The 26498-nt window shown below is 42.0% G+C and overlaps 1 protein-coding gene across 1 annotated transcript; it reads left to right on the forward strand.

Annotated features, from left to right (window-relative positions):
- The first annotated feature begins 213 nt into the window (after positions 1-213).
- LOC311134179 (rac GTPase-activating protein 1-like) lies at positions 214-20302 on the forward strand. Its single transcript, XM_084167792.1, has 17 exons — positions 214-316; positions 641-728; positions 1229-1431; positions 1689-1843; positions 2054-2123; positions 2316-2369; positions 2557-2634; positions 3635-3755; positions 3902-4047; positions 9942-10109; positions 10327-10425; positions 10624-10822; positions 11247-11352; positions 11636-11771; positions 12035-12143; positions 12272-12377; positions 18735-20302. Exons 2-17 carry the CDS (start codon positions 644-646, stop codon positions 18808-18810), a joined length of 1911 nt encoding a protein of 636 aa, XP_084023918.1. The 5' UTR covers positions 214-316; positions 641-643; the 3' UTR covers positions 18811-20302.
- The last annotated feature ends 6196 nt before the right edge of the window (positions 20303-26498 follow it).

Below are 26498 nucleotides of genomic sequence, written 5' to 3' on the forward strand. Positions count from 1 at the left end.
GTTTGGGAAACCCTGGGCCTATTCGACTGTATTTTAGCCTTTCGTTGTAAGCGTAGTTACACTCCAAGTCTCATGGTGGCGATAATGCACAAATAACTGCCATCTGCAGTGTCAGAAAACCCAGCCCGAAGAAACGCCTTCTTCCTCGGCGCCTGGTTTTTGAAACCCTTGGAAAAGTTGAACCAGACAGGTGTGGTAGCTTGTGTGGCTAGAGACAACGTAGTCCACTTATTATCACGAATTACAATAGAAGTTGCCTTTGATAGCAGCTGGAAACATCAGCCGCGGGACACTGTTCTAGGAAGGACCAAAGGCCGTAAGTATCTGTTCATGTTTGTTTTAAGTGTTGTTAAAAAAAAACTAAAGTTAGCTAACGTTAGCTAGCTAGCTAGCCTGCTTGCTAAAAAGTGTTTCAATCAGTTTTACTAACTTTGGCAGCAAGGCTAGCTATCTATTATTTATAATCTTGCTAACATTATAACTACCTACCAAATAAATAAAGTCGGAGAGGAAAAGCTATACTAGAAATAGTTTCTAAACCATACTGTACTGTCTTTGCTAGAAAATCTTTGAAGTCCCCTGCTGGGTTTCTGTCACGTGACCGGTCCCCCCATGTCATTTTGGCACCTTGCTTTATCAGGACATGGAATCGACAGTGCTGAACCTGTACAACCAGTTCCAGAATCTGCGTGCACACTCCGATATTCTCAATGAGGGCATCGAACCACGTAAGTGACCAGTGGCGCATGCTTTTGGTGAAAGGTTGAATCCGTGCCCATGCCATTGCATATCAGGGATGGCAAGTTTTCAGCAGACCAGAAACTCACTGGCTGGCAGGTTGTTGCTGGTTGAAATCCCAGGTGTAATGACATTGAAAGATTAACTAACAACTGGAGGTTTGCAGGAGTGAGAATTCCAGGTGCCCTTGCACAAGACACTTGATGACCCCAAAATTGAAAGGGGGTGGTGGTAGGTTTGAAAAAAGTTAAGTAATCTAAAATGGATAACAAAAGTACTTATTGCTCATTCACTTAGGCAAGGCGGGACCCTTGCCCATCTCTGTTGCCACCTGCCTGAAAGAATGTTGGCATCAATGCCCCCCCCCCCCTTCACCCCTCACCTGAAAAACCATAGGGGAGATTGACTTCAAAAGAGTAAACTAGTCTGAATGAGATGAAAGCAGATCTTCAACCAATAACCATCCCCTTGGCCTTACTTCTTTGTTCAGAGTTCATACAGATGGCTCTGAACTTTGAGGACTGCAGGCGGAAGTGGCTGCAGCGGGAGGAGGAACTGGGAGCCTGCAAGGAGGTGCTGACCAAAACAGAGATGGAGAGGGGGGCTCTGGAGGTCAAGCTGAAGCACGCCCGCAACCAGGTGGATGTGGAGATCAGACGGCGCCAGCGGGCAGAGGCAGACTACGAGAAACTGGTAGGTAAACAGTTATAGGACAGCTACAGTACAGGTCCCAGGTGATTCTACATCATAATTCTACATGTTGTGGTGGCTTCTATTGCGTAATGCATCTCATTTGTGATGTTTATTGTCAAAAAGAGGACAAAGTTTGAAGACGCTTATGGTTAGATTAATTAGTTACTAGTTATGAGTTGATAAGAAATTCACAAAATCACACTGTTTGGTAGGCTATAACATTGTGGGGTAATTTCCTGATCTGTGTGTGTGTGTAGGAGCGTCAAATCCAGCTAATCCGGGATATGCTGGTGGCGGAGAGCTCCAGCAGCAGCCTCCACCTGAGTGAGGAGCAGCGCTCTGCCCTGGCCTTCCTCAACGCCCACTCCCAGGCCGCGCTGGCTGCCAAGAACAACCTCAACACCAGCCACAGGTGCTGTACAGTCCTTTATTAGGCCCTCATCATCCATGTCTGGCCTGCGTTCATTACAATGAACAAAAATAAATGTATATTTTAGGACAGAATTAGATATGCCTACCCTGTTTCGTCCCGTTTGATTCAGTTTCGTGTTTCGTGAATATGACCCAGATTGTTCAGATTCAGAACAGTGATTGCAACCAAGCCTCCTGTCATGTCTTTCAGGTTAACCACCATAGATGAATCTGCTTCCCTGTTGTCAGACATTAGCTATGACAAAACTGATGATTCTCTGGTAAGTATTGCATTTTACATTTTCACCTTGTCCACAAGGGGACATTTGTCTTGGACATTGTAGTGGCACCATCACAAAAATACATGAATACAATATGCCAAAATAGAAAAAGTGTCAAATAGATATAGCCACACTAATACTACCTATATAAACATGAACTATGGGGTTGTCATCACTCTATATTTCCTGTAGGATTGTGACTCTTCTGTGATGAGGACAGTGCGACTGAGAAAACTCCAGAAAAGGGTGAGTGGAGAGTTACTGTTTAGTTTATAGCCTGACAGATCCTCAATGGAAATGTACGTAAATTTTTTTGTTGTTGTCATTTTATATCTAAAGGATCTGTAGTGAAGGATAGGGTGGGAATGTAGTTCTACAATGCTCAGTCATTTGGAAGTATTGTTAACTCAGTCATTCCTATTTGTTTCCACAGCGTTCCTCCAGAATCCTTGCTGAGCCTCCCCAGCAGGTGCTGAAGAAACCCCGCTCCACTGGCCGCACTTCAGAGAGGGTACTACTCAATGCATTGCCTGACCACTCACCCTGAATTTAATTCCTCTGCTCTATTGATCGCTACATACATGAAACTGCCATCCTAGAAGTTGTTTGTGTGACTTCAAAATGAGGGGCATTGTACAAAACAAATTAATCAGCAATTGGATCTTCTCTAACCAATCAGAGTATCGAAGTTGATAACGTCATCATGTAGGCTGGCTCCGACCCAACGAATTGGTTTCTAGGACCAATCAGAACAGTCAGAATGTGTTTGCATTCTAGAAATCGTACGGGAGAGAGGGAAATCCCAACTAATTGTTGAGAAGAAAGGTCTGTTTGGCTGGAGCGGTGTGGATGGGTAGCCAGGCTTCTGAAACTAACTCCAATGTAGCTAATACTACAGAAAAACTTGGAGTGTAAAAATTTCTAACCGTAGTTTCACTTGATTTGAATAGCACTCGGCACACTGGTATTCAATGTGTTGAATTTCGGTCAAAATACCAATTTCCGGTCTGCGTCATGAAAAGTTGCGTGCTCAGTTTGGCACAAGAAAGAGGCTTGTTTACATTTAAGTGAATTTTACAACATCCAACTTCAGATGTAGCACATGCAAGTTAACAAAAGTAATCAGATGGTTATGGTCTACAACATTGCAGATGTCAGAGGATTGATTACCTAGTAAGCCAAGCTAGGCAAGGTAGAGCTAGATAAAGCCAGAAGAATAATATACTTGTTGAACATACAGTAGCTACAGCCATCGTGTGTTTTCATGGTCATCACTCACTCACTGCTAAGTTTGTCAAGGTACCAACATCAGTGTAAAGCTATTCTGCTACAGGGCTTTTTGATGTTAGCATGCGCACGCATCACTCAAATGTTTGCGTGTAAATAAAACATTGCTCTGTAGACCATCAGTTGCTACAAATTGTAAAAAAAAAAAAATGCTTCTGTGTTTTCCTTTCTCCTTTTAAATTATTATTTCATGTGACTCTTAAGTTATATATGCATTATTACAGGTGAACGAGTCCATAGTGACCAAGACCACCATCACAGTGCCCGTCAACGGAGGTCCGGTAGAGGCTGTGTCCACCATCGAGACAGTGCCTGGCTTCTGGACCGGCAGCAGTAGGAGGACCGGTGAGACGGCACTAGCAAGCCTACAGTACCTTATTCTTGACAGCCATGTTCAGATGCGCACAATGTATCAACATTTTCAATTTGAAGAAAATGAAATAAAAAAACAGTTTGAGGGGTAAAAACTCGACGTTCTCTTGTTTTCCCAGCTGCTCAGGGCTGGGACTCTACTTCTATTGACCAATCAGAGACAGCTAGCGAGGCTCTCAACACCCCATGCAGTGAGGCTCCGCCCCCAACCAAAACATCCAGAGTCAAAATGGGGGCCCGAAAGCACGAGTTCCTTGCCAAAACAGTACACGTTCTGTTATTACTTTTATCTGTAATACACTTTTGTCTGTAATACACTTTTTTTGTTCGGTGGGAATCTAATTAGCATTTTTTAAAATCCCCATCAAAATCCATCAGTTTAAGCTAGAGATATCTATTTTTATGCATTGGATGCGTCTCAATCCACCACATCCGCCTATGTCGCACTTCCGCATCAGGTGACAGAGCTAGAGCAGTGTTTGTCAGACCATGAGACATCCTGAAAATCGGTCTTCTCATGAAAATGTCTGTGGCGTCTGAAAGGTTCGGCCTACAAACTACTATGACCCCTCTATGGAAAGATGAGACTCTCACGGACACATACATGTTGGTTTGCTCTAGGACGCAATACCCCATAATGACGAAGCGAAAACAGGTTTTTAGAAATGTTTGCAAATGTATTAAAAATAAAAAACAGAAATACCTTATTTTCGTAAGTATTCAGACCCTTTACTATGAGACTCGAAATTGAGCTCAGGTACATCCTGTTTACATTGATCATCCTTGATGTTTCTACAACTTCATTGGAGTCCCCTGTGATAAATTCAATTGATTGGACATGATTTGGAAAGGCACACACCTGTCTATATAAGGTCCCACAGTTGACAGTGCATGTCAGAGCAAAAACCAAGCCATGAGGTCGAAATAATTGTCTGTAGAGCTCTGACAGGATTGTGTCGAGGCACAGATCTGGGGAAAGACACCAAAACATTTCTGCAGCATTGAAGTTCCCCAAGAACACAGTGGCCTCCATCATTCTTAAATGGAAGAAGTCTGGAACCACCAAGACTCTTCCTAGAGCTGGCCGCCCGGCAAAACTGAGCATTTGGGGGAGAAGGGCCTGGGAGGTGACCAAGAACCTCATGGTCACTCTGAAGTAGCTCCAGAGTTCCTCTGTGGAGATGGGAGAATCTTCCAGAAGGACAACTATCTCTGCAGCACTCCACCAATCAGGCCTTTATGGTAGAGTGGCCAGACGGAAGCCACTCCTCTGTAAAAGGCACATGACAGCCCGCTTGGAGTTTGCCAAAGGCACCTAAAGACACAGACCATGAGAAACAAGATTCTCTTTTCTGATGAAACCAAGATTGAACTCTTTGGCCTGAATGCCAAGTGTCACGTCTGGAAGAAACCTGGCACCATCCCTACAGTGAAGTATGGTGGTGGCAGCATCATGCTGTCGGGATGTTTTTCAGCGGCAGGGACTGGGAGACTAGTTAGGATCTAGGGAAAGATGAACGGAGCAAAGTACAGAGAGATCCTTGATGAAAACTTGCTCCGGAGCGCTCAGGACCTCAGACTGTGGCAAAGGTTCACCTTCCAACAGGACAACGACCCAAAGCACACAGCCAAGACAATGCAGGAGTGGCTCTGAATGTCCTTGAGTGGCCTAGCCAGAGCCCGGACTTGAACCTGATCGAACATCTCTGGAGAGACCTGAAAATAGCTGTACGGCGACGCTCTCCATCCAATCTGACAGAGCTTGAGAGGATCTGCAGAGAAGAATGGGAGAAACTCCCCAAATATAGGTGTGCCAAGCTTGTAGCGTCATACCCAAGAAGATTTAAGGCTGTAATCGCTGCCAAAGGTGCTCCAACAAAGTACTGAGTAAAGGGTCTAAATACTAATGTAAATGTGATATTTCATCTTTTTATTTTTAATAACTTTGCTAAAATGTATAAACCTGTTTTTTCTTTGTCATTATGGGGTTTTGTGTGTAGATTGATGAGGGGAAAAAACTATAATCTACAGTTGAAGTCGGAAGTTTACATACACCTTAGCCAAATACATTTAAACTCAGTTTTTCACAATTCCTGACATTTAATGCTAGTAAAACGTCCCAGTCTTAGGTCAGTTAGGATCACCACTTTATTTTAAGAATGTGAAATGTCAGAATAATAGTAGAGTGATTTATTTCAGCTTTTATTTCTTTCATCACATTCCCAGTGGGTCAGAAGTTTACATACACTCAATTCGTATTTGGTAGCATTGCCTTTAAATTGTGTAACTTGGGTCAAACGTTTCGGGTAGCCTTCCAAAAGCTTCCCACAATAAGTTGGGTGAATTTTGGCCCATTCCTCCTGATAGAGCTGGTGTAACTGAGTCAGGTTTGTAGGCCTCCTTGCTCGCACACGCTTTTTCAGTTCTGCCCACAAATGTTCTATAGGCTTGAGGTCAGGGCTTTGTGATGGCCACTCCAATACCTTGACTTTGTTGTCCTTAAGCCATTTTGACACAACTTTGGAAGTATGCTTGAGGTCATTGTCCATTTGGAAGACTCATTTGCGACCAAGCTTTAACTTCCTGACTGATGTCTTGAGATGTTGCTTCAACATATCCACATAATTTTCCTTCCTCATGATGCCATCTACTAGTGCACTAGTCCCTCCTGCAGCAAAACACCCCCACAACATGATGCTGCCACCCCCGTGCTTCACGGTTGGGATGGTGTTCTTCGGCTTGCAAGCCAAGCCCTTTTTCCTCCAAACATAACGATGGTCATTATGGCCAAACAGTTCTATTTTTGTTTCATCAGACCAGAGGACATTTCTCCAATAGGTACGATCTTTGTCCCCATGTGCGGTTACAAACTGTAGTCAGGCTTTTTTATGGTAGTTTTGGAGCAGTGGCTTCTTCCTTGCTGAGCGGCCTTTCAGGTTATGTCAATTTGTAAGTCGCTCTGTATAAGAGCGTCTGCTAAATGACGTAAATGTAATGTCGATATACAGTGAGTGGAAAAAAGTATTTGATCCCCTGCTGATTTTGTACGTTTGCCCACTGACAAAGACATGATCAGTCTATAATTTTAATGGTAGAATTATTTGAACAGTGAGAGACATAATAACAACAAAAAAATCCAGAAAAACGGATGTCAAAAATGTTATCAATTGATTTGCATTTTAATGAGGGAAATAAGTATTTGACCTCTGCAAAACATGACTTAGTACTTGGTGGCAAAACCCTTGTTGGCAATCACAGAGGTCAGACGTTTCTTGTAGTTGGCCACCAGGTTTGCACACATCTCAGGAAGGATTTTGTCCCACTCCTCTTTGCAGATCTTCTCCAAGTCATTAAGGTTTTGAGGCTGACGTTTGGCAACTCGAACCTTCAGATCCCTCCACAGATTTTCTATGGGATTAAGGTCTGGAGACTGGCTAGGCCTTGAGCCACTCCTTTGTTGCCTTGGCCGTGTGTTTTGGGTCATTGTCATGCTGGAATACCCATCCACAAACAATTTTCAATGCCCTGGCTGAGGGAAGGAGGTTCTCACCCAAGATTTGACGGTACATGGCCCCGTCCATCGTCCCTTTGATGCGGTGAAGTTGTCCTGTCCCCTTAGCAGAAAAACACCCCAAAGCATAATGTTTCCACCGCCATGTTTGACGGTGGGGATGGTGTTCTTGGGGTCATAGGCAGCATTCCTCCTCCTCCAAACACGGCAAGTTGAGTTGATGGCAAAGAAATCGATTTTGGTCTCATCTGACCACAACACTTTCACCCAGTTCTCCTCTGAATCATTCAGATGTTCATTGGCAAACTTCAGACGGGCCTGTATATGTGCTTTCTTGAGCAGGGGGACCTTGAGGGCGCTGCAGGATTTCAGTCCTTCACGGTGTAGTGTGTTACCAATTGTTTTCTTGGTGACTATGGTCCCAGCTGCCTTGAGATCATTGACAAGATCCTCCCGTGTAGTTCTGGGCTGATTCCTCACCGTTCTCATGATCATTGCAACTCCACGAGGTGAGATCTTGCATGGAGCCCCAGGCCGAGGGAGATTGACAGTTATTTTGTGTTTCTTCCATTTGTGAATAATCGCACCAAATGTTGTCACCTTCTCACCAAGCTGCTTGGCGATGGTCTTGTAGCCCATTCCAGCCTTGTGTAGGTCTACAATCTTGTCCCTGACATCCTTGGAGAGCTCTTTGGTCTTGGCCATGGTGGAGAGTTTGGAATCTGATTGATTGATTGCTTCTGTGGACAGGTGTCTTTTATACAGGTAACAAACTGAGATTAGGAGCATTCCCTTTAAGAGTGTGCTCCTAATCTCAGCTCGTTACCTGTATAAAAGACACCTGGGAGCCAGAAATCTTTCTGATTGAGAGGGGGTCAAATACTTATTTCCCTCATTAAAATGCAAATCAATGTATAACATTTTTGACATGCGTTTTTCTGGATTTTTTTGTTGTTATTCTGTCTCTGACTGTTCAAATAAACCTACCATTAAAATTATAGACTGATCATTTCTTTGTCAGTGGGCAAACGTACAAAATCAGCAGGGGATCAAATACTTTTTTCCCTCACTGTAGGACTTGTTTTACTGTGGCTATATATACTTTTGTACCTGTTTCCTCCAGCATCTTCACAAGGTCCTTTGCTGTTGTTCTGGGATTGATTTGCACTTTTCGCACCAAAGTACGTTCATCTCTAGGAGACAGAACGCGTCTCCTTCCTGAGCGGTATGACGGCTGCGTGGTCCCATGGTGTTTATACTTGCATACTATTGTTTGTACAGATGAACGTGGTACCTTCAGGCGTTTGAAAATTGCTCCCAAGGATGAACCAGACTTGTGGAGGTCTACAATTTCTTTTCTGAGGTCTTGGCTGATTTATTTTGATTTTCCCATGATGTCTAGCAAAGAGGCACTGAGTTTGAAGTTAGGCCTTGAAATACATCCACAGGTCTACCTCCAATTGACTCAAATTATGTCAATTAGCCTATCAGAAGCTTCTAAAGCAATGACATTATTTTCTGGAATTTTCCAAGCTGTTTAAAGGCACAGTCAACTTAGTGTATGTAAACCTCTGACCCACTGGAATTGTAATACAGGGAAATAATTGTTGGAAAAGTTACTTGTGTCATGCACAAAGTAGATGTCCTAACCGACTTGCCAAAACTAGTTTGTTAACAAGAAATGTGTGGAGTGGTTGATAAACAAGTTTTAATGACTCCAACCTACAGTTGACGTCGGAAGTTTGTTTGGAGGAAAAATGGGGGTTGCTTGCAAGTGGAAGAACACCATCCCAGCCGTGAAGCACGGGGGCGGCAGCATCATGCTGTGGGGGTGCTTTGCTGCAGGAGGGACTGGTGCACTTCACAAAATAGATGGCATCATGAGGAAGGAAAATTATGTGGATAAATTGAAGCAACATCTCAAGACATCAGTCAGGAAGCTAAAGCTTGGTCGCAAATGGGTCTTCCAAATGGACAATGACCCCAAGCATACTTCCAAAGTTGTGTCAAAATGGCTTAAGGACAACAAAGTCAAGGTATTGGAGTGGCCATCACAAAGCCCTGACCTCAATCCTATAGAACATTTGTGGGCAGAACTGGAAAAGTGTGTGTGTGCGAGCAAGGAGGCCTACAAACCTGACTCAGTTACACCAGCTCTGTCAGGAGGAACGGGCCAAAAGTCACCCAACTTATTGTGGGAAGCTTGTGGAAGGCTACCCGAAACGTTTGACCCAAGTTAAACAATTTAAAGGCAATGCTACCAAATACTAATTGAGTGTATGTAAACTTCTGACCCACTGGGAATGTGATGAAAGAAATAAAAGCTGAAAGAAATCATTCTCTCTACTATTATTCTGACATTTCACATTCTTAAAATAAAGTGGTGATCCTAATTGACCTAAGACAGGGACGTTTTACTAGGATTTAATGTCAGGAATTGTGAAAAACTGAGTTTAAATGTATTTGGCTAAGGTGTATGTAAACTTCCGACTTCAACTGTATTTTAGAATTAGGCTGTAACGTTACAAAATGTGGAAAAAGTCAATTGGTCTGAATACTTTCCGAATGCACTGTCCAGTTCCCTCTTCTACCCTCTGTCTGTCCCGTCTCACTAACCTCTGTCTGTCCCGTCCCTTCTCCTTACACAGGTGATCAGGTCAGAGTTCTGCGTGCCGTGTGGAAGGAAGACCAAGTTCGGGAAGCTCTACCTGAGGTGCCAGGACTGCAGGCTGGTGGCTCACCCAGAGTGCCGCGACCGCTGCCCCCTGCCATGTAACCCTATCTCTACAGACACCACCCCCATCAGGACCAGAGAGGTATTACACCTGCAGAGTTAGTTATACATTCTTAGATTGACAACACTTCATATTTGCAATGCTTATACTGCAGTAATTAAGACTAATGATTTTGTATTTATGATTCAGGGTCCTGGGTATTGTTAGACGTATTCTGACTGATTTGTATCGGTACCATCTGTGTTTTGAATGCCTTTTCCAAACGTCCCATGTCATGAGTGTGTATCTTGTGTTGCAGCCAAGCACCCTTGCAGACTACGCTCCCTCCTCCTCTCCCATGATCCCTGCCCTGGTGGTCCACTGTGTCAAGGAGATCGAGCACAGGGGTTTACATGAGGTGAGCAGCCTCAAAAGTTGCCATTTTAGCACTTACAAAATTCAATTTTAAGCAAATAATCTTTACGCATATCAGCACTCTTTACAAATGTTTTGTTTTTACCTTGATCATTCCTGTTGAACTGATGTCATCACTCTTCATCCAGACTGCCAGTTAATATTCCATCCCATTCTTTATTTTTCTCTCACTCCCTGTCAGACGGGTCTGTACCGCGTGTCAGGCGAGGGGCGCACAGTGAAGGAGCTGAAGGAGAGATTCCTGCGGGGGAGGACGGTGCCTTCCTTGGCCAAGGTGGAGGACATCCACTGTGTCACAGGCCTCCTCAAGGACTTCCTGAGAAACCTCCCGGAGCCCCTCCTCACCTTCCGCCTCAACCGCGACTTCATGGAGGCTGCAGGTCTGTCTTCAGCTGTTGGCTGTCTTTTAAGGGGTTTAATAAATGTAAAACTTAGAAGTTATTTTGGTTATGTTAGTCAAGTGCAGTCATTTAACTCTGATATGCAAATCGAGAGCTTGGGACTATAAGGGTCTATCTACATTCTTGGCAGAATTGAGTTATTGAGACTTGTTCTGTTCAATGTTCTCTACCTATATAGTACTCTAAATACAGCCAATTCAATAAAACATGCTGACACCATTCAAACCAATGAGGGTTTGAAATATTAAAGCCAATTATCTCTGATTCATCTTTTTGCAGATGGAAAGAACCTTCTCTTACCAAGCACTCGAAATGAAAATGTAATATTGGACAGATTGGTTTCTTCACCTTGTAAGTTGTCTATGGAGCTCTTCTTATATCACTTCTCTTGCCTTGCACACAGAAATCCAGGAAGATGGCAGTAGCCTGGCGATGATCTACCAGACCATCAGTGAGCTGCCCCAACCCAACAGAGACACTCTGGCCTATCTGGCCATCCACCTGCAGAGGTATAGCAGAGCTTCAAACTACCTCATGGTTACTCCATCAAGCCACCATTTAAGGCACAATCTGTAACTTGCAAAACCAGTCAAAAGTGGTGCCCCTGCCTGCACGTGTTTGTAAACTGTAGTGGTGGATGTTGATAAATGTAACTGTCAATGTTATTTAAATTCTGTGGTAACCGCCCCCCATAATCAAAGACTAGTTTAAAATCAAGTCCTGATTTCACAAGGCACTGCAGGAGCTTGAATCTGACTTGAATTTCTGAAATGGTTGACGATGTTCTTTCAGGGTGGCCCAGTGTGTACTAGACACCAAGATGGATATCACCAATCTGGCCAGAGTTTTTGGACCCACCCTGGTGGGCCATGCCGTCCCAGACCCAGACCCCATGACCATCCTGCACGACACCAACAGACAACCACGGGTATGTAGGGATCTATACAAATGTATTTAGACATGCATATGTAAAAGATGTACACAGACCCTAAGCTGAATTTAAGTTATTTCTATATTATGTGGACATTTTATTTATCAGCTGTCTAGTTTAACAGAATATTCTTATTACATTATATTACTGTACCCAATAACAATGGTTCTCTCCACACAGCTGAAAGTACTGTTATCTCTACACAAGGCTATTCTTAAGTGGTGATAACAGTTCTGAGAGATTCGTATTGATGTAAACAGGTGATGGAGCGCTTGTTGGACCTTCCTTACGAGTACTGGAGACCGTTCACAGTGGAGCAGCACACCCATCCAGACAATGCTAACTGCTACAACACTCCAGACCACAAAGGTAAGCAGCATTGAGAACCAGTCTCTCCTGTCCTATAGACATACAGTAGTGTCAAAATTATTTTCGCAATATTCGCCAGTTTGAAATAATAATTTTCTCCTAAATGTGTTAATTCTCTCACCACACAGTGAGCATGCTGGGGCCAGTGACCACTCCAGAACACCAGATGACTAAAACGCCCTCCTCCAGCTCCCTGTCCCAGCGCATGAAACAGACATTCTCTAGCACCACCATGTAAGCAGCACACTCTAACCATAGGGCTCTTCCCCCTCAGATCTTAATGCATATCTCAAATGGGTCTAATGTGTTTAGCGCTGTCCCCGACAAAAAAAAAAATAATTGTCGACTGAGAGTTGTCTGTTCTTTCGACCAATCGATTGGTCGACATATTTAAACTTGTATTTTTCCATATATGAACAAATCCAATGTGTTTTAATCAAAACAACTATATGCGCTGAGCTTGTCTGATGCTTTAAGCGCACTGTTTGATTAAATAGTTTTTTATTTATTTTATTTTTATTTCACCTTTATTTAACCAGGTAAACCAGTTGAGAACAAGTTCTCATTTACAACTGCGACCTGGCCAAGATAAAGCAAAGCAGTGCGATTAAAAACAACAACACAGAGTTACATATGGGGTAAAACAAAACAAAGTCAAAAATACAACAGAAATGCATATATATACAGTGTGTGCAAATGTAGCAAGTTATGGAGGTAAGGCAATAAATAGGCTATAGTGCAAAATAATTACAATTAGTATTAACACTGGAATGATAGATGTGCAAGAGATGATGTGCAAATAGAGATACTGGGGTACAAATGAGCAAAATAAATAACAATATAGGGATGAGGTAGTTGGGCGGGCTAATTTCAGATGGGCTGTGTACAGGTGCAGTGATCGGTAAGGTGCTCTGACAACTGATGCTTAAAGTTAGTGAGGGAGATAAGTGTCTCCAGCTTCAGAGATTTTTGCAATTTGTTCCAGTCATTGGCAGCAGAGAACTGGAAGGAATTGCGGCCAAAGGATGTGTTGGCTTTGGGGATGACCAGTGAGATATACCTGCTGGAGCGCAGACTACGGGTGGGTGTTGCTATGGTGACCAATGAGCTAAGATAAGGCGGGGATTTGCCTAGCAGTGATTTATAGATGGCCTGGAGCCAGTGGGTTTGGCGACGAATATGTAGTGAGGACCAGCCAACAAGAGCGTACAGGTCACAGTGGTGGGTATTATATGGGGCTTTGGAGACAAAACGGATGGCACTGTGATAGACTACATCCAATTTGCTGAGTAGAGTGTTGGAGGCTATTTTGTAAATGACATCGCCGAAGTCAAGGATCGGTAGGATAGTCAGTTTTACGAGGGCATGTTTGGTAGCATGAGTGAAGGAGGCTTTGTTGCGAAATAGGAAACCGATTCTAGATTTAACTTTGGATTGGAGATTCTTAATGTGAGTCTGGAAGGAGAGTTTACAGTCTAACCAGACACCTAGATATTTGTAGTTGTCCACATACTCTAGGTCAGACCCGTCGAGAGTAGTGATTCTAGTCGGCTGGGCGGGTGCAAGCAGCGTTCGGTTGAAGAGCATGCATTTAGTTTTACTAGTGTTTAAGAGCAGTTGGAGGCTACTGAAGGAGTGTTGTATGGCATTGAAGCTCGTTTGGAGGTTTGTTAACACAGTGTCCAATGAAGGGCCAGATGTATACAAAATGGTGTCGTCTGCGTAGAGGTGGATCTGAGAGTCACCAGCAGCAAGAGCGACGTCATTGATATACACAGAGAAAAGAGTCGGCCCAAGAATTGAACCCTGTGGCACCCCCATAGAGACTGCCATAGGTCCAGACAACAGGCCCTCCGATTTGACACATTGAACTCTATCTGAGAAGTAGTTGGTGAACCAGGCGAGGCAGTCATTTGAGAAACCAAGGCTATTTAGTCTGCCAATAAGAATGCGGTGGTTGACAGAGTCGAAAGCCTTGGCCAGGTCAATGAAAACGGCTGCACAGTACTGTCTATTATCGATCGCGGTTATAATATAGTTTAGGACCTTGAGCGTGGCTGAAGTGCACCCATGACCAGCTCGGAAACCGGATTGCATAGCGGAGAAGGTACGGTGGGATTTGAAATGGTCGGTGATCTTTTTGTTGACTTGGCTTTCAAAAACTTTTGAAAGGCAGGGCAGGATGGATATAGGTCTGTAGCAGTTTGGATCTAGAGTGTCACCCCCTTTGAAGAGGGGGATGACCGCGGCAGCTTTCCAATCTCTGGGGATCTCAGACGTTACGAAAGAGAGGTTGAACAGGCTAGTAATAGGGGTTGCGACAATTTCGGCGGCTAGTTTTAGAAAGAAAGGGTCCTGATTGTCTAGCCCAGATGATTTGTAGGGGTCCAGATTTTGCAGCTCTTTCAGAACATCAGCTGTCTGGATTTGTGTGAAGGAGAAGCGGGGGGGGCATGGGCAAGTTGCAGCGGAGGGTGCAGAGCTGGTGGCCAGGGTAGTGGTAGCCAGGTGGAAAGCATGGCCAGCCGTAGCAAAATGCTTGTTGAAATTCTCGATTATTGTAGATTTATCGGTGGTGATAGTGTTTCCTAGCCTCAGTGCAGTGGGCAGCTGGGAGGAAGTGCTCTTATTTTCCATGGACTTTACAGTGTCCCAAAACTTTTTGGAGTTAGTGCTACAGGATGCAAATTTCTGTTTGAAAAAGTTAGCCTTTGCTTTCCTAACTGCTTGTGTATATTGGTTCCTAACTTCCCTGAAAAGTTGCATATCGCGGGGGCTATTTGATGCTAATGCAGTACGCCACAGGATGTTTTTGTGCTGGTCAAGGGCAGTCAAGTCTGAGGAGAACCAGGGGCTATATCTGTTCTTAGTTCTGTATTTTTTGAATGGGGCATGTTTATTTAAGATTGAGAGGAAATTACTTTTAAAGAACAACCAGGCATCCTCTACTGACGGAATGAGATCTATATCCATCCAGGATACCTGGGCCAGGTCAATTAGGAAGGCCTGCTCGCTGAAGTGTTTTTGGGAGCGTTTGACAGTGATGAGGGGTGGTCGTTTGACCGCGGACCCGTTACGGACGCAGGCAATAAGGCAGTGATTGTTGAGATCCTGGTTGAAGACAGCGGAGGTGTATTTAGAGGGTAAGTTAGTCAGGATGATATCTATGAGGGTACCCATGTTTACGGATTTAGGGTTGTACCTGGTAGGTTCGTTGATAATTTGTGTGAGATTGAGGGCATCTAGTTTAGATTGTAGGATGGCCGGGGTGTTAAGCATATCCCAGTTAAGACACACAAATGACTAGAGGGAGTCCGACCGCAATTTGGTTTGATTGTGCTGGACCGGGCTCAGACTTGCAGCGCTGTGTTTTTTAAAAATGACAGCGAGTGACTGTGTGACTAGCACCCGTTGTCTCTCTCTCCTCCCTGCTGCAGCGACCACCACAGGACATCAACAGTGTTGATTGGTGATATCCATCTTGGTGTCTAGTACACACTGGGCCACCCTGAAAGAACATCGTCAACCATTTCAGAGATTCAAGTCAGATTCAAATTTGATTTTATTTATTGCGCTGTCCGTGTTGCTGATGCTTCAACATAATTACAGCCATATCTGACTGAAAAGTTATGTTACCGAAATCCCTCATTTGTTTAGGAAAAACATTCCCTATTCCCTCAACCCTTGCTCTCCTTTACGTGACACATGTATGGATCGCATGCACGTGACCAATAGGGCCTGACCTATAGCATATCATAATCACATCAATAAATTGCTTATAACAAACTCCGAACACCGTAACACGTGACAGCAAAATGGATGCAGAGGACGTGACAAATAAACTCGAAACGGGGCAATGTTTACTGGTTGATCAAGAGGTAAAGGGGAAGTCAGATGTGTGGAATAAATGTGACTAGTTGTGGAAAATACTGGAGATCAAGAAAAATAAGGTAAGGAGCAAGCGCTGCGTGCATATTATGTTTGCCAAACAGGTGCTGTATAGATTACAATATCATTTTTCTGACCGTTTGGAACAATGTAAACTACATTAAATATATTATAAGCATACCAGAGAGTCTGACGTTTTTTTGTAAAGCCTTTATTACAGCAAAGACAAACAGTCGCATTAATTCCGAAATGGAACGGTTTATTTATTGTTTACGCTAATTATTCAAGTGTCGCTTTGTCATAAAAAAATTTTTAAAGTGTAAAGCTTTTATTACAGCATAATAAAGATTAAAAACAGCTGGATTTGGGAAATAGTTTATCCGATGTGGTTGCTGAGGCTTGGTGCTCAGGGAATCAGTAGGCTATTAAACAAACACTCAAACAGAAGCAGAATCTGTCTTATTTCTGTAGATGTATTGATGATCTATAAAGCCAGGCCCATTTAACAGTTAGACTATTGATTATAGACCAAATTAAGTTGGTTTCCTCTCTCCTCACTTTTCTTAGACAATTAAGACGAGGGCTGTTTTCTCCTCTCCTAACTCCGCTGCTGCCGCCGTCACATTGTTCTCAACACAGATATGCTGGTTAACTTTGCTGTTATAGACGTAGCAACATGGTCTAGGAAAAGGCACTGATGGCAAAATAGAAAGTGCATTTATTGTTATTAGTGTTGCACCATTTGTTCTTATGTAATATAACCATATACAGTGGGGGGAAAAAAGTATTTAGTCAGCCACCAATTGTGTAAGTTCTCCCACTTAAAAAGATGAGAGAGGCCTGTAATTTTCATCATAGGTACACGTCAACTATGACAGACAAAATGAGAAGAAAAAAAATCCAGAAAATCACATTGTAGGATTTTTAATGAATTTATTTGCAAATTATGGTGGAAAATAAGTATTTGGTCAATAACAAAAGTTTCTCAATACTTTGTTATATACCCTTTGTTGCCAATGACACAGGTCAAACGTTTTCTGTAAGTCTTCACAAGGTTTTCACACACTGTTGCTGGTATTTTGGCCCATTCCTCCATGCAGATCTCCTCTAGAGCAGTGATGTTTTGGGGCTGTCGCTGACTTTCAACTCCCTCCAAAGATTTTCTATGGGGTTGAGATCTGGAGACTGGCTAGGCCACTCCAGGACCTTGAAATGCTTCTTACGAAGCCACTCCTTCGTTGCCCGGGCGGTGTGTTTGGGATCATTGTCATGCTGAAAGACCCAGCCACGTTTCATCTTCAATGCCCTTGCTGATGGAAGGAGGTTTTCACTCAAAATCTCACGATACATGGCCCCATTCATTCTTTCCTTTACACGGATCAGTCGTGCTGGTCCCTTTGCAGAAAAACAGCCCCAAAGCATGATGTGTCCACCCCCATGCTTCACAGTAGGTATGGTGTTCTTTGGATGCAACTCAGCATTCTTTGTCCTCCAAACACGACGAGTTGAGTTTTTACCAAAAAGTTCTATTTTGGTTTCATCTGACCATCTGACATTCTCCCAATCCTCTTCTGGATCATCCAAATGCACTCTAGCAAACTTCAGACGGGCCTGGACATGTACTGGCTTAAGCAGGGGGACACGTCTGGCACTGCAGGATTTGAGTCCCTGGCGGCGTAGTGTGTTACTGATGGTAGGCTTTGTTACTTTGGTCCCAGCTCTCTGCAGGTCATTCACTAGGTCCCCCCGTGTGGTTCTGGGATTTTTGCTCACCGTTCTTGTGATCATTTTGACCCCATGGGGTGAGATCTTGCGTGGAGCCCCAGATCGAGGGAGAATTATCAGTGGTCTTGTATGTCTTCCATTTCCTAATAATTGCTCCCACAGTTGATTTCTTCAAACCAAGCTGCTTACCTATTGCAGATTCAGTCTTCCCAGCCTGGTGCAGGTCTACAATTTTGTTTCTGGTGTCCTTTGACAGCTCTTTGGTCTTGGCCATAGTGGAGTTTGGAGTGTGACTGTTTGAGGTTGTGGACAGGTGTCTTTTATACTGATAACAAGTTCAAACAGGTGCCATTAATACAGGTAACGAGTGGAGGACAGAGGAGCCTCTTAAAGAAGAAGTTACAGGTCTGTGAGAGCCAGAAATCTTGCTTGTTTGTAGGTGACCAAATACTTATTTTCCACCATAATTTGCAAATAAATTCATAAAAAATCCTACAATGTGATTTTCTGGAATTTGTTTTCTTAATTTGTCTGTCATAGTTGACGTGTACCTATGATGAAAATTACAGGCCTCTCTCATCTTTTTAAGTGGGAGAACTTGCACAATTGGTGGCTGACTAAATACTTTTTTTCCCCACTGTACAATTTCAGTAGCACATGTCTTAGTGATGGACTGTGCCATCCCCACGGCCTCCACAATGGATTAGTCCACTCAGACAGGCGCGAATCAGGCAGGTGCCTTGTACACCATTACTTTTTTTTCCTACTGCTCGACTAAGGAAATCTCGGTCGACCAACAGCCTATCGACCAAACAATCGACCAGTCAAATAAATGGAGTCAGCCCTAAATGTGTTTCTTGGGTGATCAATCTGTCTGAATGGCTTTTTAATATTCTCGTTAGCTTGGATTATATCTGTGCTTAATTAGCTTAATCTGTGGTTAAGTTTAATGTTTTTTATTCTTGTATATATTTACAGATTTGGAAGCAAGAGCAAGGCATCCACTAGCTCAAGTCGCCAAGGAGGCTTCTTTGCCTCCCCTCAGCTGAAGTAGTGGTCAAACCACGGTATTATGGGAAAAAATAACATTATTTGAAACTCTTTAAAAAAAGTACCAATAATGCAGTTATGTGGTCAAGAAACAACTGTTAATTTTTACGTAGCCACTGTACATGGGAAACCTCTGCAATGTCACAATGTTTTATACCATTTTATATCAATCTTATTTTAATATATTTTCTGTGCAATATTTTGCTTTAAACACCGTCATTCTTGTAAACATATCTACTACTGTAATATGGCAAACTACTGCAGTATATTTTATAAAATTTTATATCACAAACTTATTTTAAACTATTTTCTAACAAACGATGCAATATTTGATTTAGCTTTAAACACTAATGCCTTGAAATAGCTTTATTTAACGTTAAACTAAAACCACTATTACACAAAAAAACACTTAATCCTTTTTATGTTGATATTTTAGGCTATGAGATTTGAATCTCTATATTTAATGGGATACCTTGGTATTTACGATGATTAATCAGTATGGTCTGATCTGTAAAATCATGGAAGAAAGAGTAACTGTTAGCCAGTGTGAAGTTGCTGCTAAATGAAACCAAGGACCTTTGATGACCGTTCTGTGTAATGATCTGACATAGGCTCAAATACTTTTTTCAAATCTTTAAGTACTGTTATCATTTACTTTAGCCTGCCTGGAGTGCCAAATGGACAGGATTTGCAGTTTTGCCACTTCTATTAGTTCCATTGTGCCAGGCAAACTCAATCAAGCCTAGCTAAAGTATTTGAACCCAGGTCTGGTATTGACCACTATACATTACAGTACATAAAGTGTTGTGTAACGCCTAAGTTGATTAGGTGTATAAATGATGCATTGGTAGTGATACTGTTTTATACTGTGATTGTAATCACAGAGTTGGTGGTACACTAGCGTTGGATTGGAACAGAAGGAAAAAAATAATGTACAGGCTTGTCCTGTAACCGTTAATGTGATCTGTATTTTGGAATGCAATGATTGTATGTTTTTCTTTATTGATGGTTTAAGTAGTTTTTTGCGGTAACATGATCATGCTAACCTTACTAGATAACACATAAGAGGGGATTTTGTAAAGATGACAACGAACATGAGAATGGCCCTCAGGATGTTTCTGTAAGAATCTGAAAAACGGTTATAATTGTCCTGTTATTGATACAAAATTCTCACAAACAATTGTAAAACTTGATGTGAAGGACATGTGAAAAGAGTTGGTCTCTATACAATAACATTGAAGTGATTTCCCTTTCAGGTGTGTCAGTCACAGAATACACCTTTTATTTGTCATTACCTGAGTATTTTCAAGTTTTGTTATTTTTTCCGCAAGGGGGTGTAATTGCACCATTTGACACACCATCAAAATGCACTGTTTATACTATCTTGGGTGCAAGAAATGCAATTGTTGATCATGTGAATATAACGTTTTTTTTTTTTTTTGGGTATTCTCACAGATTCTTGGTCACGAGGACAGAATTAAAGGGATATTTCAATCAAATCAGTTTCTCCAATGTTTTCGGATCAAAAAAATTGTCTGAAGTTTACTTCGTCTCATTCTACCGGTTGTATAGATTCAGGCTATATCTCAATCCCAAAAAGAAGGAAGAGATTGGCACACAATTATGTTCCTTTCAACTGTTGTACTGGCTTCTCTTTTATCCTTACTAGCACAGATTTTGAAGACTGCAACTATTTTTGAGGAAAGTTATTGGCTACTTGCAATTATCATGATATGCAAAGTCTCATTAGTGTGCACCACATCCCATTTGAAACCAATGTACTTCCGTCAGACTGTGCATGGCGTAATTCGCATCTAGGATGTTTGGAGGGGAGGAGAGAGCAAGAATAGGAGTGATAGAGACGGAAGGGGGTGGAGAGAGTGATAGAGATTCTGAGCGAGAGAGTTTGGACCAGCAAATCACTTTATTCCCTCCAATTTATCCCTGGCTGGCTGTTTCCAGTTTGTATTTCTTTCTCACTGGCTGCTGTCATACAAGCTCGTCAGAGTGGCTCATTACAAGCCCAAATGGGCAGAGATACCACCATGCCCGCCTTGCCTACCTACCCGTTAGCGCCTGCCACCCTGGCATAAACGTCTCCTGTCACCTGAGAGAATGCCTCCGACAGTTAATTGAAAAATGTCTGCAAGGCTTGCCAGCCCAGAGTCTTTATGCCTTTTCATAGTTAGAAATGTAACATTCAGGCTGAGTGAGCCTTTGCTTGTTCCTGACTCAAGTCTCTTATCTTCTGGTACATTAAAACGACATGTCTATCATTACTGACAATCCCTCTCCTTAATGGCTGCATTGACTACAAAGGTTGGACCATTTGCACTCTAACAAGAGCTGTTCTGATAAAGGGACAGAATGTGTGTCCACGCTCTCACTTTACGAGTAATTGCTTCTGTATTTTAATAATGCCCTCAACCAGGTTCATTCATTTGAAATACTAATAAACAAGATTTATCCTGAGTGTTCAAGGTCAACAAATGCACCACATCCATAATTGATACTACTACCACGGTTCTGGCTCACAAACACACACACACCTGTACACTGTACTGTGTGCGTGTGTTGCATGTGATTTTATCTGAGGGCTTGTATGTGTAAATCAAAAGAGTGAATGTGAATATGGGATACTATGTATCATAACTAGATGTTAAGAAGATATTGTTCTGTTAATGATTAAACTGGGCTTTTATTACACACCTAAAACCTCACCAGTCATCATCTGTTAATGAGATGACAGACTTTGACCACATATTATTGTATCACAAGATCAACTGTAGAATGCAACAGAGCTACAGTTGAAGGTTCACAAACAACACCTATTCCAAGGATCTCTCCCAGAACAGAAATGAAGATATTTCAGTGATTTGACGTTGTGATTTCAGACCAGGTAAGGACCCAACTAATAGTGAAATGTATTGTCTGATGCTTAAAGTATAGTGAAATGTATGTTTACATTTTTACATTTTAGTCATTTAGCAGACTATAGTAAAGTCTATAATAAAAAAATGTATGGTCTGGGCCCAGTTTAACAACAAAAAAAGATTTAAAAAGTCTGGATTGTGTGATCCCCTTGTTTGCAATCCACATACATCTGGTGAAATAGAAGTACGTATTGGTAGCATGATTGTGTTCAGAATGTGTTCTTTTTATATATACATGAATATTGACCACAAAGATCACCATACTCCCATTGACTATAATCGGGGATCCTGCTTTCTGACAACATTGCCTGCAGTACACCGGTTGGCTGTGAACTTGAAATCCTCAATGACAGGGGGCAGTCGTTCTCCCCTGATCCAAGTCTATGGAATAAGCCTACAATTTGCCATCTACTGGACAGGTCATGTTACTGCTTCTACACTGTCAGTGAAACAGATTAGTAAAATACATGAATAAAGGAAAAAAAAAAAAAAAAATGATAGAGCCTTCATATCACTTGTAAGTACATGCATTTATTTGACACCACCCAATATAAAAACTGACCACATAAATAAACTGCAGTCAATTTAGCATAATGAAAACACAGTTATAAACCTTTGTTTTCAGATGTAAGATTGTTTTTTTAAACCTCCCCACCTTAGTTACATGGACATTTCTCAGTATAGTTAGGGTTGCAAAACTACTGGTAATTTACAAAAGCTAAATTTACGAAAGCTAACCCTAATTTTCAATAATGTTAGTAATTAACAGGTAATCTATGGAAAGTTTGGTGATTTATAGTTGAATAACTTTTTGATCTTTATATCTGGGTCCATATTGTCCATGAGTTTCTAGTAGAAACCATAACGCTCAAGAGAAAGTACCTTTAAAAAAGCATCTATCAACAATGGCATAATTTGAAGTTAAGTCCGCAACTCTTCCAACAATGTACTTTTTTTTTTTACAACTGCCACCAGTTTGGCGCCAAAATATTTACAACAAAGACATATTGACATAGTAAAATAAATAATATAAAGAAAGGATATTCCATGCTGAAACCCTCATATTAAACACCAATGGTATTCACTAAGTTGATGGGTTATACAGTACACTGAGTATACAAAACATTAAGAACACCTGCTCTTTCCATGAGATAGACTGACCAGGTGAAAGCTATTACCCCTTATTGATGTCACTTGTTAAATCCACTTCAATCAGTGTAGATGAAGGGGAGGAGACAGGTTAAATAAGGATGTTTAAGCCTTGAGACAATTGAGACATGGATTGTGTATGTGTGCCATTCAGAGGGTGAATGGGCAAGACAAAAAATGTAAGTGCCTTTGAACGGGGTATGGTAGTAGGTGCCAGGCGCACTGGTTTGAGTCAAGAACTGCAACGCTGCTGGGTTTTTCACGTTTAAAAGTTTACTGTGTGTATCAAGAATGGTCCACCACCCAAAGGACATCAAGACAACTTGACACAACTATTCTACTTTAATGTATTCTACTTTAATGTTAGCATATACTGGATGTCTTTGGTTAGGTTCAATTAGTCTCTCTGGGGAGAGAGAGGGGACCAAAGCCTCTAAAATGAGTCTCTCTGGGGAGAGAGAGGAGGGGACCACTACTTCTAAAATGAGTCTCTCTGGGGAGAGAGAGGAGGGGTCCACTGCCTCTAAAATGAGTCTCTCTGGGGAGAGAGAGGAGGGGACCACAGCCTCTAAAATGAGTCTCTCTGGGGAGAGAAAGGAGGGGACCACTACCTCTAACATGAGTCTCTCTGGGGAGAGAGAGGAGGGGACCACTACCTCTAAAATGAGTCTCTCTGGGGAGAGAAAGGAGGGGAACACTGGCACCGACACCAAAGCTAAAAGGTGGGAGAGAAATGGAGGAAGAGAGCGAGTGTGTGTGTGTGTGTGTGTGTGTGTGCATGTACACTGTAGACTACACTAACTTCCTAAGTGTAAGCTGAACACTTCCTAAGTGTAAGCTGAACACTTCCTAAGTGTAAGCTGAACACTTCCTAAGTGTAAGCTGAACACTTCCTAAGTGTAAGCTGAACACTTCCTAAGTGTAAGCTGAACACTTCCTAAGTGTAAGCTGAACACTTCCTAAGTGTAAGCTGAACACTTCCTAAGTGTAAGCTGAACACTTCCTAAGTGTAAGCTGAAATCCTTCATTCCCATGACTATCAAACACCTAAACAGAAATAAGTAAAGCTGAGCTGTGTTAGTGTGCCACTGACAGAATGTCTAAGAGAAGTGTCCATTATGTATTATGTATATGTCTGTATGAGACGTGTATGACATGGGGAAAGTGTTGTATTATGTTGAGTGTGTAATGTACAGTGTCAGTACTGTGTGTCTAAGTTCATCCTTTCCTAATGTACAGTTGAAGTCAGAAGTTTACATACACTTAGGTTGGAGTCATTAAAACTTGTTTATCAACCACTCCACAAATTTCTTGTTAACAAAATATAGTTTTGGCAAGTTGGTTAGGACATCTACTTTGTGGATGACACAAGTAATTTTTCCAACAATTGTTTACAGACAGATTATTTCACTTATAATTCACTATATCATAATTCCAGTTGGTCAGAAGTTTACATACACTAAGTTGACTGTGCCTTTAAACAGCTTGGAAAATTCCAGAAAATGATGTCATGGCTTTAGAAGCTTTTGATAGGCTAATTGACATAATTTGAGTCAATTGGCGGTGTACCTGTGGATGTATTTCAAAGCCTACCTTCAAACTCAGTGCCTCTTTGCTTGACATCATGGGAAAATCAAAAGAAATCAGCCAAGACCTCAGAAAAGAAATTGTAGACCTCCACAAGTCTTGTTCATCATTGGGAGCAATTTTCAAACGCCTGAAGGTACCACGTTCATCTGTACAAACAATAGTACGCAATATAAACACCATGGGACCACGGAGCCATCATACCACTCAGGAAGGAGATGCGTTCTGTCTCCTAGAGATTAACGTACTTTTGTGCAAAAAGTGCAAATCAATCCCAGTACAACTGCAAAGGACCTTGTGAAGATGCTGGAGGAAACAGGTACAAAAGTATCTATATCCACAGTAAAACGAGTCCTATATCGACATAACCTGAAAGGCCGTTCAGCAAGGAAGAAGCCACTGCTCCAAAACTGCCATAAAAAAGCCAGACTACGGTTTGCAACTGCACATGGGGACAAATATCGTACTTTTTGGAGAAATGTCCTCTGGTCTGATGAAACAAAAATAGAACTATTTGTCCATAATGACCATCGTTATGTTTGGAGGAAAAAGGGGGTTGCTTGCAAGCCGAAGAACACCATACCAACCGTGAAGCATGGGGGTGGCAGCATCATGCTGTGGGGGTGCTTTGCTGCAGGAGGGACTGGTGCACTTCACAAAATAGATGGCATCATGAGGAAGGAAAATTATGTGGATATATTGAAGCAACATCTCAAGACATGAGTCAGGAAGTTACAGGTTAGTCGCAAATGGGTCTTCCAAATGGACAATGACCCCAAGCATACTTCCGAAGTTGTGGCAAAATGGCTTAAGGACAACAAAGTCAAGGTATTGGAGTGGCCATCACAAAGCCCTGACCTCAATCCTATAGAAAATGTGTGGGCAGATCTGAAAAAGCGTGTGCGAGCAAGAAGGCCTACAAACCTGACTCAGTTACACCAGCTCTGTCAGGAGGAATGGGCCAAAATTCACCCAACTTATTGTGGGAAGCTTGTGGAAGGCTACCCAAAACGTTTGACCCAAGTTAAACAATTTAAAGGCAATGCTACCAAATACTAATTGAGTGTATGTAAACTTCTGACCACTGGGAATGTGATGAAAGTAATAAAAGCTGAAATAAACCATTCTCTCTACTATTATTCTGACATTTCACATTCTTAAAATAAAGTGGTGATCCTAACTGACCTAATACAGGGAATGTAGGATTAAATGTCAGGAATTGTGAAAAACTTGAGTTTAAATGTATTTGGCTAAGGTGTATGTAAACTTCCGACTTCAAGTGTATGTTCTGTCTGAGCTTGTATTACATCATCATTATTAGACAGAATAGGTTAGAGACTGAAGGTCTGTCTCTGTTGTGTTGAAGCCCAATCCATCAGGAGAGACCAGACTTACCTGTACCCAGCTGTGTGTCCATGAAGAGTGACCGGTCGATGAATCCTCCATATAACTTCAATACCAGGGATAGGTTTGGATGGTCAATTGATGTAACTTTGGTTTTTGAGTTTAAAATAATGTCTGTGTTTACAGAGAGACTAAGTAACTATTTTTTCTCTATATACTTCTGCTAGGGTCCAGCAGGAGAGAACAGAATCACCTGTACCCAGCTGTGTGTCCATGAATAGTGACCGGTCTATGGACCCTCCATATAATTTCAGCAATGGAGACCTTTCTACTAAACTAAGGTAAGAAACCTATTTTATAACATGCCTGTATGAGATGTATGACTATGTAGGAGAGCAATCATGTGCCCTACAATACCTGGACTTATTAGTAAAACATTATTGTATAAAGGAAGCAGTGTTTGTGTGTGTGTGTGTGTGTGTGTGTGTGTGTGTGGTATAGTTTAATCAGGTATGTAGGGTATAGTTTAATTATGTTTCGTCCAAAGAGACCAACAGGAGAGATCAGAGTCAGAGATTCCCAGTGGTCTGTCTGACCAGAGTCATCACACAGGCCTGGCCTCCTTATTTATGGTGAGTTGTTTTCAGTGATCATGATTACCTCAGTAAAGAAGATTTAA

This window comes from Coregonus lavaretus, assembly GCF_964263955.1.
Source record: "Coregonus lavaretus genome assembly, chromosome: 8".
NCBI lineage: Eukaryota > Metazoa > Chordata > Actinopteri > Salmoniformes > Salmonidae > Coregonus > Coregonus lavaretus.

Bases quoted from the DNA above. Each gene is read 5' to 3' on its own strand.
- LOC311134179 (XM_084167792.1), top strand. From the start codon at position 644: ATGGAATCGACAGTGCTGAACCTGTACAACCAGTTCCAGAATCTGCGT. The intron at 1,432-1,688 runs GTAGGTAAACAG...GTGTGTGTGTAG, and splicing joins AGGCAGACTACGAGAAACTG to GAGCGTCAAATCCAGCTAAT. The intron at 11,353-11,635 runs GTATAGCAGAGC...ATGTTCTTTCAG, and splicing joins CTGGCCATCCACCTGCAGAG to GGTGGCCCAGTGTGTACTAG.